The following is a 15999-nucleotide window of genomic DNA, read 5'->3' as shown; positions in this document are numbered from 1 at the left end:
GGAAACTGTCACACCTTCTACAGAGTACTCATTTACTGAGTTACAGATCCTAACAAGTAATTGTGATTCACAGATAAATACTTCAAAACTTCCTCTATGTTAGCCACATAAATTCTTTGCTGAACTATGCACATTAATTGCACAGAAACAAACAAAATACAGGCTTTTCTTTATATCTATAAAACTATATGGTTTCCTTTCCTGATTAAGAAATTAATGTGAAGCTTGAGAGATTATATTTTATTATTCTATTTTATTTTATTATTTTATTATTTATTATTAACTGTCACCACTTGAGTGTTAGAAATTAAATTGAGTGCATGGGGGTGTTAAAAGGTAATTTACTTGCAGCACTTTAGATGAAATACATATTGAAGGCTGGGACATTAAAATACTGCTGGAAACCCTTTAAGCCCCATAACTCATATTCTGAGGTTAAAATTTTACATGCTATACAGAAACAAAGAACATGTCTTATAATCAATGAATAAATCAAATTTTGTGTTTAAGTACAAATATTGTGGTCACAGGCAAATAATTTCAAAGATAACTCTAGAATAATTTAATTTATTATATTGCAATTTGTTGAATCAAATATTGCCTTCATCAGGACAAGTATTATTTACCAAAGCATTTCACTATAATCTTTTAAATTATAATCAATATTAACCTTTGTTATTTAGAACAGAGCTAAAAATAGAGTATGTTTATGCTAGAGTGAATATTTTTCACATTTCGTCACTTTTAGTTTCAGGTCTAACACATTTCAAATAAGTGATGATTTAAGATTATTTTCCTCCTCAAAGATCATCCATTGAGTTCACAATGCTGAAAATAAGACAGAACAAAAGCACAGAAATAAAGGTAGCTATAACTCTTTTTCCTTTTTTTTTGCGGTACGTGGGCCTCTCACTGTTGTGGCCTCTCCCGTTGTGGAGCACAGGCTCCGGACGCATAGGCTCAGCAGCTATGGCCCACGGGCCCAGCCGCTTCGTGGGATCTTCCAGACTGGGGCATGAACCCATGTCTCCTGCATCGGCAGGCGGACTCTCAACCAGTGCGCCACCAGGGAAGCCCTAGCTATATATATATATATATGTGTATATATATATATATATATATATATATATATATATATATATTTTTTTTTTTTTTTTTTTTTTTTTTTTGCGGTACGCGGGCCTCTCACTGTTGTGGCCTCTCCCGTTGTGGAGCACAGGCTCCAGATGCGCAGGCTCAGCGGCCATGGCTCACGGGCCCAGCCACTCTGCGGCATATGGGATCTTCCCAGACCGGGGCACGAACCCGTGTCCCCTGCATCAGCAGGCGGACTCTCAACCAGTGTGCCACCAGGGAAGCCCTAGCTATATCTCTTTATATAGAGTTTTATATCTTACTTGGAAAAATAGAGTGTTTTATATTTTAATTTCCTTCTTTAAGCTTTGAATGTTCATTTGTAGCTTTAGGAGCTAAGGGACATTTTTTCACAAGTGGAATTGGCAAATAACCTACATATTTGACATGTATCTGAATACCTAACTATTCTGTATTTGTATTCAGCCCTGCAGAAAACAGGAGGACTTGGCCAAATACTGATTCCTTTCAGGGAAGTAAATCACCCTGAGCACAAGGAAGTTTACTTAACTTTAGGCTCCAGGGCATCTGACAGTGAGCAAAATAGACTTTCTCTTAACAATAAATTATTAAAAAGAATTTAAACAAATATTTAGGAAAAATACAAAATTCTTGAATTAACAATGAATAAACAATTTAAAATAGTGAGGCTTTTAAACTTGTCATTTTGCAATGATTTCAGTCTAATAATGATTCCTTAATGATGTTTATAGGAAGGCTTTTGTATTTCAGTTGTAGATATAAAAAATATTTAAAAAGAAAATCAAGCCAATGTCATGATTATTCTTTCCTATGAAAAGAAACTGTTGCCAGTTTTACTTGTAAATTTGAATGCTTAAGTATTTGCATATAAGCAACATTTGGGGCTTTGGCGTTTTATTTAACAATGTACAAACTGCCCTGTGACAAATCCTAATTTATAAAAATCATGGAGTATAGGAAGAAAGGTCCTTGATTTAAAATATATGGACTACTCAATTTTTGTTAATTATTGCTTTCCAGTTTTACAGAAATAAAGTTACCATGAATGTAGCTTCTCATTTCAATTTGCATCAGAATTTCACTGTGATTTAAAACAAATTTTTTAGTAAGAGATTCAAAATGGTATGTAAGTAATGCTCTAGGGTCTAGATAAACAGAGGGATTAAAGCCTTACATCTGCTTTTATTCTATCTGTAAATATATTTTCTTTCTGAAGTCATTAATAAAATCAAATTAACTGTATAATATTTAGATATTCAAATGAGTTCTTCATAATTCTTATGATCTCCTGCTCTGATGGTGGACCAGATTGCTAACATTCTTTATGCATCTACCATGTTAAATTGATGCTCTTCCCAGGCAAAAATTATATAGGGTCTGAAATTGTTCACAAAAACATTAATGTCTTTAGATCTTATCAGGCCAAAATTGTAGTTTGCTTATTAATGTAGATTTTGTTCTCAAACAGGAAAGTTAAATGGGCGTAGCAGAGTAAATTCGTTAACTGCTCAATAGAATGATAGTCTAAACACAAGTCATCTGGGGGAATGTTTAGATGGGCAGAAAAGAATGCTACAAACTGAAATAAGCATAATGCATAGTAAATTTATTATAAAGAACCCAAATTGATTATGGATTTTTCACTTAAGTGAAAGAATGAACACTTCCTAGTTTATCTCAGTGTATTAAAAACAAAAGCATCTAATGTATATGTTAACCTTGTTTCAAACAAAACAAATTATATTTGGTAATATATTTTTCTAAATTTTAATATGCAAATATCACAGTAGGTTTGATCACTACTTTTCATTATCCTCTATTAACTTACAATTACAAGAACCATCCTCTTTCCCTTCTTGTTCCTCTCTTTTCCTTCTATAAATAATTTTAAGTACCAGTTATAGACACTGTGTTGTGTTAAGCACTAAAGTTAACAATATGAATAAAATCTGATTCTGGTCCTGAAAACGCTAGTGTAATAAAATTAAATATGTACAACTGGTTTTAATTCAATGTGTTAAATATCCTCATTGTGTTAAAAATCCCTAATAGAAGTTTGCTGGATGAATGGATGAATGAATAAATGAATAAAAAAGCCCAGCTTATTAAAAGACTCATCTAGAACTTAGAAATGATTTTTACATATCGTACCTAATTGGATACTCAGGTCAGCACTTAAAAATAAATATACAGAAAAGTAGCATTATTCTTTTTTTATAAAATAGGCAAATGAGTCCCAAAATTAGTTAGTTAACTAGCCCAGGTCACACTACTCACATGTAGAGAAGCTGCAACTTTAACTCAGGCCTCCTGATGGCTTAAAAATCTACACTCTTTGCTTCTTCAAAAAAAAAAAAAGATTTTTCTATTACATAACTAGTGACAGCTGCTAACTTTAACATAGCACCTTACTAGCTATAAAACATGTTCTTAGCACCATCCTCCTCCTTTATCAAACATATCTAAAAAAATAAAAATAAATGACACAGCCAAATAGCTTCATTAGACATGAAATTAAAGCTCTCTACATAGTATGAAAGTGCTGATTACAGTGTTATGTTATTTTTTCTCTTTTCCTTCTTAGTTTGATCTGGCAAATAAATAGCAAAGTTGTCAAAACAAACCTGAATGTACCATTTTAGGATATCGACTTACCAACTGCACCTGCAGAGCTATTAGCTATGGGGGTATGTCTTACAATGACACATCACTTTGAAGGATGCTTCTGTTATCTCTTATTTACAGTCAAAATTAAATGGGTTACAATGATTACAAACACATCTTCTAATTCTTCATTTGGGGCCATCCATTTTATAATGCACTTGTCTGAAACCAAAGAATATACCCAACTGTGCCTGGCAATCTTAAAATTAAGTAATTGGACAGATAAGGGCATATGCCGCACTAGATAATGTCCTGTCTTTCAATCAGTATAATGAGGCACAGGAGCAACCTTTCCATCAAATGGGAACCAGCCTTTATCCCACATAACATATGCTGGCATCTCTTAGAGAGTTGTTATAATGGTACGTGACAAGACAAACATCCCCCTGTTTCAGAAAGTATTTTTATTTTTTTGTAAGGATAAAAAATGTAAATGTCCAATTTTATGAATATTCAATTTTTCAAAAACAGGATGAAATGAAAAACAAATTAAAGAGAAAGTCTGTTGGATTGTATTGTATTAAATATATAAATTATTCCTTTAAGATGATTAAAATTACATGAAATTATATGATCCTCTTTTATGTTAATAAAAATGGAAATATATTGCCAAAAGAGGTGATCAATATTTTCTTATAAGCATATTAAAGCTTAAAATGAGCATTAATGGCATAATAAAAATTTTATTCAGAAAATATTATGCACTAGACAGCACTAACTTTGCTTTCCTTACATGTTTTTAATCATAAAAAATTCATAAGATAAATAATTTCCACTTAGAGATGAGAAACCTGAGGCTCAGAGAGGTTAAGTAACATGCCTCTAATCACAGAGTTTTAAATGATGGAACCAGTATTCTACTAAAGGATCAGTGTCTCAGAGCTTTAATACTGCATATTGCCCTCCTAGAAAATTATTTAGGAATGAAGCTTTTAGAATTGCAAAGCCCTGAATTTGAATACTAGCTCTGCTTCACATTAACCAAGTGTAATCTTGACTTCTTTGTCTGTAAAATTAGAATAAATAATACCAGTTGCATAAAGTCATTGTGGGAATTAAGTGGAGCAATGCAAGTAGAGAGTTTAGCACTCTGTGATAACATACAGCAAGTGCATAAATGATAGTAGCCACAAAACTTGATTAATAAAGGATCCAAAAATATTTTCTTATGAAAGATTAACAAATGTATTAGAGGTTATAGGATTTATTTTTTCACAACTGAAAGGAAGGCATCATCTTATTATATCACGATTGGGCCAAATCTTGCATTGTGAATAAGACCGTTATCACTTCATATGTTTGTTTTGTGTGTGAAGGCCTTTAAGAGAAGTTATTTTCCAAGTACACTAGAGAGAGAATGAATTCCTTAACAAAATACCATTTGAGCAAACATGTTAGAGGTCATGCTTAATGAAGGTGATGCCAAAAGTTGTTAGTTGAAAGTAACAACCTTACCAAAATTTTAGGTTTGATATCACTAAAACAAATTTTTCCCAGCATTTCTAAAGATAAGAAGACATTAAGGTTGGAAAGCCTTCAGAGTTACATACAAACTACAGGTAGCAAGCACATCAAAAAGTATTCTTATCTTCTAAATATGATACTAAATATAAATTATATTTATAGATTCACAGATGAAAGAATCAGATTGAATCTTTCTTTCTGAAACATGGTTTGCTGTTGCTGTTCTTAAAAACATTTAATTTAATCAAATATACACTGAGATTAAAAAAAAAATCCAAGTTCTTATAATTCTGTCCAGACAATCAACCGAAGTATACTAAAGCAATCATTTTTGAAATAAATAATACATAATTTTTTAGTAACAGAGTTCCTACAACTTTTTGGTAACAGCGGGGAGGGTCTACTCCTATCATCAATGCCAGAGAAAGTATCTTCCCTCCCCATGAACAATGTTGTTTTTGGATCAGAATTAATTCATATTGTGCTAGTCAACAGATCACAGAAAATTAACCAAGCTCAATGAGGTAAAAAAAGGCCTATATCTGAGATAAGCATGTTATAATTTTTAACTGAAATAAGTTTGCTTAGACCAACTTAATCATTTGATATTTTTGCAATTTTATTTTGAAAATGAATACTTGTTATATCAAAGCAAGTGCATGATTTCTCAGCATGAATTATGTGGTTGAAACCACCAGTCAGATAATGTGCCAGTTCGTTTTTATTTTTGTTTTTCAAGAAAGGGCAACTGTGTTCAGTCCATCACACAGAAACTTCTATTACAAACATAGGAGGCTCTAGGGAATAATCAAAACCAAACAAACACAAGGATCTTGGCTATGTGGTATCTGTGTTCTCTAAAGCTGCAACATATATTACCTCCGTATCCTAATGAGATTTCTGCAAGGCAGAGAAAAAGGAACAATTGTGTTCATTTCACAGGTGGATATAGTAAAACAAAAAACGGTGTTTAAGTCATATCTAGCTCTGTAACTTAGAATGAAATATGAGCTTCTACTAGAACGCAAAAATAAAGGTTCATATAAATGGCTGTGTGTTTAGGAGTCCTGCTTGAGAAAACACCTTTAAGAAAGAAAGTTGAATGTATCAGGTCTGTGTTTGAATTCTGAATCTTGCAAGTAGTTATATTAACCTAGGTAAACTGTTCAGTGTTTCTGAGTCTACTGCCTATTAACGAGCATTGGATTGTAATACCTACCTCAAAATATTATTGTGAGGATTAACTGAAATGTATCTGAAAATGCTCAGCACAGATCAGTATTTTAGTGTTTCTGTTCTTCCTTTATTACAGAATCATCAGTTTTATCTGATAAATTACATGAAATTACATGAAACTTTAAGAGATAATTTATTGATGGCAGTCTCTGTGAATAACTTGGCTTTAAAAACTAATGACAGTACAATTCATAATTCTATTTAGAAGTTAGACCAAGGAATTGACGTAGCCAGAAATGTGGATAAGTGATATTAAGATATCACAGCAGAATTTTAATGGCATTCTGTCATCCATTTAAAATATTTTCCCCCAAATAAAGCACTGAAGTTTGGCAAGGAGCAGTAAAAATAAACTCAGAGAGTCTACAAAACATTTTCTTTTTCATAGACAGGGAATAATAAAGAAGAGTTATTATTAGAATCAGAACAATATTTTTGCCTAGAAATTCAAGGGTGAAGGAAAACAGAGTGGGGTATTTCTTGTATAAAAGGCTATTAAAATGGAGTTGGTATTTAGCATAAAAATGTGAACCTAAATTGGAAGAATAGCCATGGTTGAGCTGTGATAAAAGAGCACATTTAGAGCGACACCTAATATTAAAAGAACACATTATAGCTATTTCTGAGATGCTCTGACTCCCCAGGTGGTATAGATCCAAGAGACCCCATCACATTCCCTCCTTACCAGGCTCACCCTGCTCTCCTGCCCATACCCTCCATCCACGTGGCTGTTCGGTTATCCATGTCTTTGAGAGATAAAACAAATTGTGAGCCTTCTAAATCATGGAATCTGCTTAACCATGACTCTGCCCGGTTAAGACTCACAATTTACATTAAAGTTTATATTCTAAACACCAACTTCATTTAAGTGGTGTTCAGTGGATCATATAGTTGCCTCTATTTACCTCTTTTCCATTAATTATGTAAGAATATTCTAAAGCTTTATATTTTCTCTTTTGGTTTTTGACTGTCTTGACACAATGCACACACCTGTGTGAGATACATATACACACATTTTTTTAGATAAAGTACTTACCTCAGAGCATTATTTCCAAATACATTCAATTATATGCTAAAGTGTCACTGAATTTATAAACCTTTTAAATTTTAAAAAGTTTCTTCTACATACCAGCACCATCTGTTTTAATTTTGCTTGATGGTATACTGGGCTCTCCTATACCCAATGTATTGGTTGCTAGCACACGAAATTCATATTCCATCCACGGGATTAAATCCACTGCTCTTGCTGCCTCCATATTTCCTTCAATAATCGGAGGATCTAAATAAAATAAATATTAAATAGAGAATATTAGTTGAGTAACATCATTCTTATAATTCTCTCTTTTTATTTTACTGTTTTGAGAAAATGGCACATGTTCCATTGAGTTGAAATAAAAATAAAAAGTAGGAATGACAAAATGTTAAGTTCAAGGGAGTGAGAGGAGAGGTCCTTAATAGATAACACGTTAGAAAGAGAGATATGCACATGGATCATTTATTTATTAAGTACAGGGTGGGAGCACTGAGATTCTGCATTTCTAACCGGCTCCCAGCTCTTGCTTCTGCTGCTCGTCCACTGTCTACAACCCGAACAGCGAGGGGCTGTATTTTGAGGCAAAGGTACAACTTGTGCAGTTAAAATTTTTATGGACTGCCACTGATGTAGTGTATGGGTAGTGAATGATTTATTACTAGGGTACCTGTATGTTTATACTCTTTTGTAGTTAGCTTTTTAGATTTATACCCAAATCCTTTGGGGCACTAATAATAAAGGTTATAATAATTCATTCAGATTTATTAAGTATTTCTCAGAATTGATGCCACTAGATACTAACAGGAAAATTATAACTTAGGGGTAAGATACGTTCAAGACTGCTTATTTAATTGAGGTATGATAAAACATACAACCAAGGCAGGATTATACATTATTTTAAGCTCCCCTAAAATATTCTCACATGTGTTTTTAATAATTAACTTACACATACATATGCATGTAAATACCTGTACATCACTTATTGGAAAATGTGTTCCTTTAGGCTTATATATGACTCATTATCTTATTACTCAAGGAATTTTTATCTGGCACTGCAGACCATGAATAAATAGCTTTTTAAGATGTTGTACCCATCATCACAATAAATGTTAAGCATCCCAGTGCCCAGTTTCTACTTTTAGACAAATTCCTAACGGCTCAGACTATCCCATGCCTCACACTGTCATGTGTGGCACGTGTGGCATAACTCTCCTAGACACTAATTTTGCCATCCAGTCTCTTATTTTGTTAAGAATTTGTTTTATATATATTGACATATATTTTTGACTTTCTGATTAAAAGTTTGGCTTTCCTTCTCCTCTGTTTTAATTCTGCTTCTTTATCTCCTGTTTTCTCTACCCCTTCCTCACACCAAATTGGGATTTGTTTGTCTTACTTCGTGTACATAGGAAGTTATTTTAGGTAATTGGAAGAGGGAAGATGAATTTTTGATTTGCAAAGGACTCTTCATGGAGAAAAGGAAAACACAGAGCTGGTTGTTATGACACTGGGTAGAGTGGCCTCCTTCTTCACTAGATGCCTTTTTATGATTTTGAGCCTCCTATAGAAGGAGCCATTGTAGTGGGTTGAATGGTGACTCCCCCCACACAAGAGATATGTCTATGTTCAAATCACCAGAACCTATGAATGTGAGCTTATTTGGAGAAAGGGTCTTGTAGACCATTTTAATTTTAAGACAAATTAAGTTAAGAATCTTTGGATAAGATATCCTGGATTATCTAGATGGGCCCTAAATCCAATGACAAGTGTCCTTATAAAAGAAACACAGCAAAGAGACATATAAAAGAGTGAAATGTGACCACAAAGGCAGAAATTGAAGTGATGCAGCCACAAGCCAAGGAGTATTTGGAGCCTCTGGAAGCTAGAAGAGGCAAGGAATGGGTTGTTCCCTAAGATCCTTGGAGAAGGTGCAGCCCTTTCAACACCTTAGTTTTGTACTTCTGTTGTTTCAAACCATCAGATCTGTGGTAATGTGTTATGACAGACATAGGGAATTAATACAGAGGTTTAGAGGCTGAAGCTGATGGAAATATTTGTGAGTTTGTGAGTCCGGGGTGTCCAAGTAAAAAAGTATAATAGAAGGGTCAAGGAGGCAGTCTGATCCTCTCTCCTGCTTCTTATGCTGCAAAACCCCAGCACCATTTAAATACTTGAAGAATGGAAATACGGGAACCATTCTAAAGGGTCCCTCTTGACAAAGGCATGGTGTTCTCACGATGGTAAAGGCTACCCTGGGGCTTCTTCCAAGCAGCTGGGCAGTCAACAAGTAGGGGCAGGTGAAGGCTGGATCAGACAGGAAGAGCCAGATGGATGTGCAGTGAAAACTACAGCTGACAGACTGATTCTGAGCATGTATGAGGATCCAGTATGAAAATATCTCCAAACAAATGGAAGATCAGGAACATGTTCAAAGGGTAGAAATTCATACTTTACTACAGAAAACATTTGGAAGAATGGGGAGAGATAAAGAAAGAAAAGTCAACTGGTGTCATTTTAGGGTAGGTTTTAGATTCCAGATGAGGAGTAAGGCCTGTGACTAAATGAAGTCTGAGATGAAGAGAGGAAGATGAATAAGCAGAAAGCCTTGGAGTTACAACCATGAGAAGACAGACCTCAGCAGGAAACCCTTGACCCAGTGATGCAAACAACTTTCAAAAGGGGAAGCTGGAAGTGGATGTTAGGAAGATGGACTTCCAGAATGTAACTTCCAAATGATTAAGGAAAGAATTTGATATCTATAAGTTAATAATATAGTCTAAAAGGATAGCTAACAGTTGTGAACACCTCTCTTTTTAGAACAAAACTAATTATGATCATTGTTAATACACACTGACATCAATACTTATGAGAAGATAAGTATCTAAAACAAATAAGTTTTTGACATATCTTTATAATACCCCCTCTATAAAACCATTTATATAAGTAATAGGGCTAACTTAGCAAAAAATGACTAAAGCCAATCATTTTATAAAAATGTATTTAGAATTAAAAATGGCTCTGTATATGGCCTGCTTTCCTTCCCCAGAGGGGGACAGGACTTTGGATGCATACCACATCATAAGAACAGGGTTTAAAAGTTTTCTTTCTAACTTTTTTCCAGTCCAATCTTGAGCTCGGTAGCCCATATCACCACTTTACAACTTGAACTTCAAGACCGGCTATGTCCATACCAGGCCACACCTATAATATGTCTCTATGTTGCCCCTTGTTTGTTCCTGGTTATTATTTATGGACATACATATGTTTCTTTTACTTCTTATTCATGTTTGGGAACCACTCAGTGCCTGGTACACCTAGAATGATGTTTTGTAAGTAGAAGTACTTTATAAATATTTGTAAAAGATACAAATAAACTACAAATACAAAAGTTGTGCTTATTTAGAGTCGACAATGTCTTAATGCAAGAAGCACAACCGTGTGTATAACCTTATTGTCTCCTTCAACCCTGAATCAGGCAGGCAACCGGTAGAAGAAAAGAGGGCACTCTGTTACCTTGTCCCACTACAAAATATCCATGCTCTATGGCTCTTATGCCTGTATTTAGCTCATAAATCATCCTGCCCTGTCTAAAGCAGAGGGTAGACCTCATCTCCATCCTCTTAAGCTCTCTCCCACCCTCTTTAACTCTGAGTTGATCCTTTTCAATTTCTCTCCTCCACTGCTACTGTGTTTTACCTCTAGTACACATTTTTATTTATTTTATTCTGAGCCTTAAATGTCCCTATAAAAGGATTTGTACCTTCTCCAACCCCTTCAGCCCTGGTAGGAACTATTGGATAGATTTTATTTTTCCAAAACCACCCACGTAGATAGGTTGGAAGCAAAGGTCATCTTTGCTTTGGAAAGAGATTCTTGCTCCAAGCCAAATGCACAATAATCAGGAGCAGAGGGACTTTGTGTTCCCTCTCTTCAGCCAAGTTCCTTGCAACCTGTTTGCTATTCCTGGAGTCAGAAAGAGAGGAGAGTACTTGGCAAAATAGAGGCAAGTACCAGGAATCAGGACTGTGGTCTCAAGTTCCTGAGTTTTAACTGGGTCATTTCTGAGTCAGGCCACTTTTTACAGACAATTTCAGTTTTGGAAATCAGATTTTAACTGTATAAAGGCTGTCAGAGGCTTCTTTCTATAAAAAACTAAAATGTTGTATATTAACCTGGTAGCTATTTGAATCTTGGTTTTACTTCTAAGTGTAAATTTCAAGCAAAGGGATACAGAATAAGAGACATACTCCTTACTTTAATATTCAGGTCAAAAGACCCCCTTTAGAAGGTTTTATTTTGCTAACCAGCCATGAGCACTAATCTACAGGTCTATTTTCAAATACCTTTAGTCCATAAGGCTCAGAATAAAAAAAATTCTGACTATTCTTTGGAGGAAAAGAGAAGCAAGCCTCATGGGTATCCCAAGGCCAATAGTCACAATTGCCTGGCAACCATGCTTTGTGGTGCTCTGCCTTCAGACCACAACAACTAGTTCCCTGAGCAGCTTCAGAACTAGGCACAATGACCTCCAGACTAAAAAGCAGATGTTTCAAAAATAACTCCAGGCAATATAATCACACCTGTTCTAGATTCTTGGAAGTTGCCATAGTGAGTTCTGCTATTTCCCCGGGGTTTAAACACAGTTTGAACCCTTAGGATCCTCCATCTAAATCTAAAACCCAAGTATTTGAAACTATTCAGAAAGAATTACCCACTTGGGGATCTAGCCGAAAAAGTTGGTCCATTGTTTCAGAATGAAAATGGACAATTAAAGGCCTCTCTCTGGCTCTGACACAACTACTCAGTGTGATGTTAGAGGCTCTAGACCCAACCTGTAGATCATCTGGCAGGACTCAGAGAAGAGCCAGAGGTGTGACAATGTTCCTTGCAGAGAAAGAGAATCAGATTGTTCTTTGAATTCCCAGAAAATGTGATTCATTGTTTCTTCTCTATGGAAAGTTTGCATGCTGCCTCATAAAAACCCAGAAGTTTATCTTTGAAATAAGAGCAACAAAAGTGAAGCTATGGAAAGGCAAAAAATAAAACAGTAAATTCTAAAATGTAAATGTCCTACAAGGAGCCTAATGCTTTTTCATTTTTTTTACCTATCAATTTGACAAAGATTTAAAAAGAAAATACTAAGTAAAGGTATGGTGGAAGAGACACTTATATATTGTTGATTGGAATAAAACTTATTCCACCTTTCTACAGCGTAATTTTGTAGTAAGCTTATGGGCTTAAGCATGCGTACACTCAATAATTTAACTCACAAACGTCTATTCTGAGGAAATAATCTAAAATTCAGAGGAACATTTATGTGCCACAACGAAAATTGCAGAGGATTGGTAACAATTAATTCTAGTCTTCCACAAGACAAAACTTTAAATATAAAGACACTTTTCTTCTCCTTTTTCAAGAACATATCTGAGGTTCTCTCAATTGCTCCTCATAGCACAGTTTCCAGGCCATTTTATATTCTGGCCAACATTCCTTTTCCACACAAACACACACACACACACACACACACACCCACACCATCACCAAGAATATTCTATATTTTTTCCTCTGAAAGTAGCAGCACGGAATCCAACACACATTCTAAACGTGACCTGAGCATCTTGTAGAACCCTAGGAATGGTATCAGGTTTCTGTTGTCCATCCCCAAAAATGTTCCAGAGAAGTAATGCTTACAGTTGATTGTTTTAAAGATCTACAGTCTATTATTCTCATTATTCTAAATTTAATCATTGGAATGCTGAAAGTTGGTATCTTTGAAAAATATTTATTGGACACCTTAACTAATTACCTGCATGAAATTGAATTTAATCCTATACCTTCTTTTTTCAGTGGACACCACTGTAAATAAGAACCACGTGATTTTTATTTCTACATTGGCTATAAATTTTTTTTTCCACTTCCACTTAGAACACAGTCACAATAACTTTACTGACCAACAAACAGGAAGAACATGCAAGATAATCTACAAAATAATAGTTTTTTTTAGAGGCCATTGGAGAGCTGAGTTTGTGAAGAAATCCAATGAACTAAAGTCATCATCAGTAGAGTCATGGGGAGAGGAGGATTTAGTCATAGACGTTCATAAGAAAAAGGCAGTTTAACTTTTCATAGATATTTAAAGATAAAGTGCAGTCTGGCATGGCTATTTTGAATCCCTGGGAGCCCCAAATCAAGGAGAGTCCTTACCTGTTGACTAATTCTTTCTCCATAGGCTTTACCAGATGCATTCAAGAAAGTTCGGAAGCCGGACAAGAGTGCTGAGAGACCACCCTTAAAGGCATAGACACCTCAGATCTGCTCAAATCTAAGAGCACAGCAGGAAAATTGAGACCCTGCATGCACTCTGAGCCTTACACTGGATATAAGTGAGTGCCCACGTGTAGCTGGGTGCGTGGTAAGAGGGTAACAGAGATTTGCCTCCCATCTGAGGAGCAGGTGCTTTGGATCTGTGAAGTCTGAGGGAAGGATAGGAGAACTGAGAAAATTCTCCCCCACCGTCCCAGCACTCTGTGCTTTAGACTGATTATCAGACAACAGCTGTCTGGGGCAGGAGCAGGGGAGGAGCAAGAGCTCTCTCTGTTGTCCAAGCTGGAGAAGAAAGCTGAAGTCTGATAGGAAGACTGGAAAACCTCCAGACATGCAATATGGGGGAAAGGTTGTGATCCTGTACTCAAAACACTTATTAAAGCCTGTATAGAACTGAATTTAACAGCAAAGCTCAGATCATCTCAATGACAGATTAGATTGACTCAACCCCTGAAAGAATGACATGAATTTTCCTGGGAAAAAAATATTTACTCAGCCTCTTCTGTTCTTTTACACACAATGTTTGAAAATCAATCAACACACACACACACACACACACACACACACACAGTGTCCACGATCTGTGGAACACATCAAACAATCTAACATATATTTCACTAGAGACCAAGAAGAGCGAGAGTGGGACAGAGGAATATCTAAAGGGATAATGTCTGAGAATTTCCAAGGCTGAAGGAAGATATCACCTCAAAGGTCTAAGATGCCAGTAAACTGCATCTGGATAAATATATTCTCATCAAGCTGAAAAGCAAATACAAAGGGAAATCTTGAGAGCAGCTAGAGAATATGGACACATTAAATACAGGAATATAAGGTAAAAAGAATAGTTGACTTCTTGTCAGAAACAATGAAGGCAAAAAGACAAAGACACTTTATTAAGTGCTCAAAAAAAGCAGCTTAGAACATATATCCAAAAAATCACTTAAATATTAAAAGAAAACTATTTGTTAGTGTAAAAAAAAGCTGAAGGTCTTTGACTTCAGCAACCTGAAGAGTTAGACATGTTAAAAGAAGTTCCTTACTTAGAAAAATTATAACAGATAGAAATCCAGTTCTACAGAAAGCAATGGAAAACCCAGAAATAGAAAATATATTGGTAAGTATGAAGGACTTAGAAACAACTTTCAGCAACTGAGAATAGAAAAGAACTTCCATCCAAGATGCCCTTTATCACCAGGGGCATAAAGGGGGGAAAAAAGCTGTCAACCAAGAAAATAAAACTACCTTTTAAAAATGAAAGCAAAATAAAGACATTCCCAGATAAACAAAAACAGAATTTGTTGGGAGCAGACCTGACTTACAAGAAATATTCCAAAAAGTTCTTCAGGCTGAAAGCAGTTGACTATTGACAGTAATTTGAAAAAACCATCCCCAAAAAATAAGGAGCACTGGTAAAGGTAATTATGTAATTAGAAAAGTATAAATACATATTTCTTCTTTCTTCTCTTATCTGATTTAAAGGCCATTGTAGAGAATATCTATCTATGTTTATCTATCTACTTATGCATCTACCCATACACATATACATATGTATAAATGTATATATACAGTGTGTGTATGTAATAAAATTGTGTTGTTGGGCTTACAGCATATAGAAATATAATATATTTGACATAACTTTAAGGGACAGGTAGAAGCAAAGTTGTATTACAGTAAGAAAATAACATAAGATGATAATTCAAATTGACAGAAACAAATGAGGAGGATCAGAAATGTTAAATATTTAATATGTTACTTAATATAACAAACTATAAATATATACTTGTTTTCCTTTCTTCTCTTAGCTTCTTTAAAAGACATTCAAATTATAGAAAGCAATTTCAGCAGTTTATTGAATTTGCAACATACATAGGTGTATAATATATATAATATAGATGTATGAATAATAATCCATAGCACAAAAAAGGGGCAGAATGGAATAGTGCTAAGAGTAATGTTTCTATATCTCTCTGATATTGTTGGTAAAAATATGAAGTTTATTGTGATAAATTCCATTATACCAGGTAAGCTCTAGAGTATTCATTAAGTTTTTATATTTAGAGAATTTCATTAAATTAGTTGAATTTTTATGCTAGAAAATATTCATTTAATGCAAAAGAAAGCAATAAAGAAGAAATAAAATGACATAAACAGATGGAACATTT

General features: G+C 34.7%; 1 protein-coding gene across 4 annotated transcripts in view; it reads right to left on the bottom strand.

Annotated features, from left to right (window-relative positions):
• The window catches only part of CNTN1 (contactin 1), a 371063-nt gene that overhangs the window by 68970 nt on the left and 286094 nt on the right, over positions 1-15999 (bottom strand). For all 4 annotated transcript variants that reach the window (XM_067696189.1, XM_067696191.1, XM_067696187.1 and 1 more), the window contains one exon: positions 7610-7759. In XM_067696189.1, the coding sequence (XP_067552290.1) occupies positions 7610-7759 (150 nt within the window). The remainder of the gene's footprint in view (positions 1-7609; positions 7760-15999) is intronic.

This window comes from Pseudorca crassidens, chromosome 11 (assembly GCF_039906515.1).
Source record: "Pseudorca crassidens isolate mPseCra1 chromosome 11, mPseCra1.hap1, whole genome shotgun sequence".
NCBI lineage: Eukaryota > Metazoa > Chordata > Mammalia > Artiodactyla > Delphinidae > Pseudorca > Pseudorca crassidens.
Note: the sequence above shows the minus strand (reverse complement) of the source record. Positions and strands in the feature narration are given on the sequence as shown.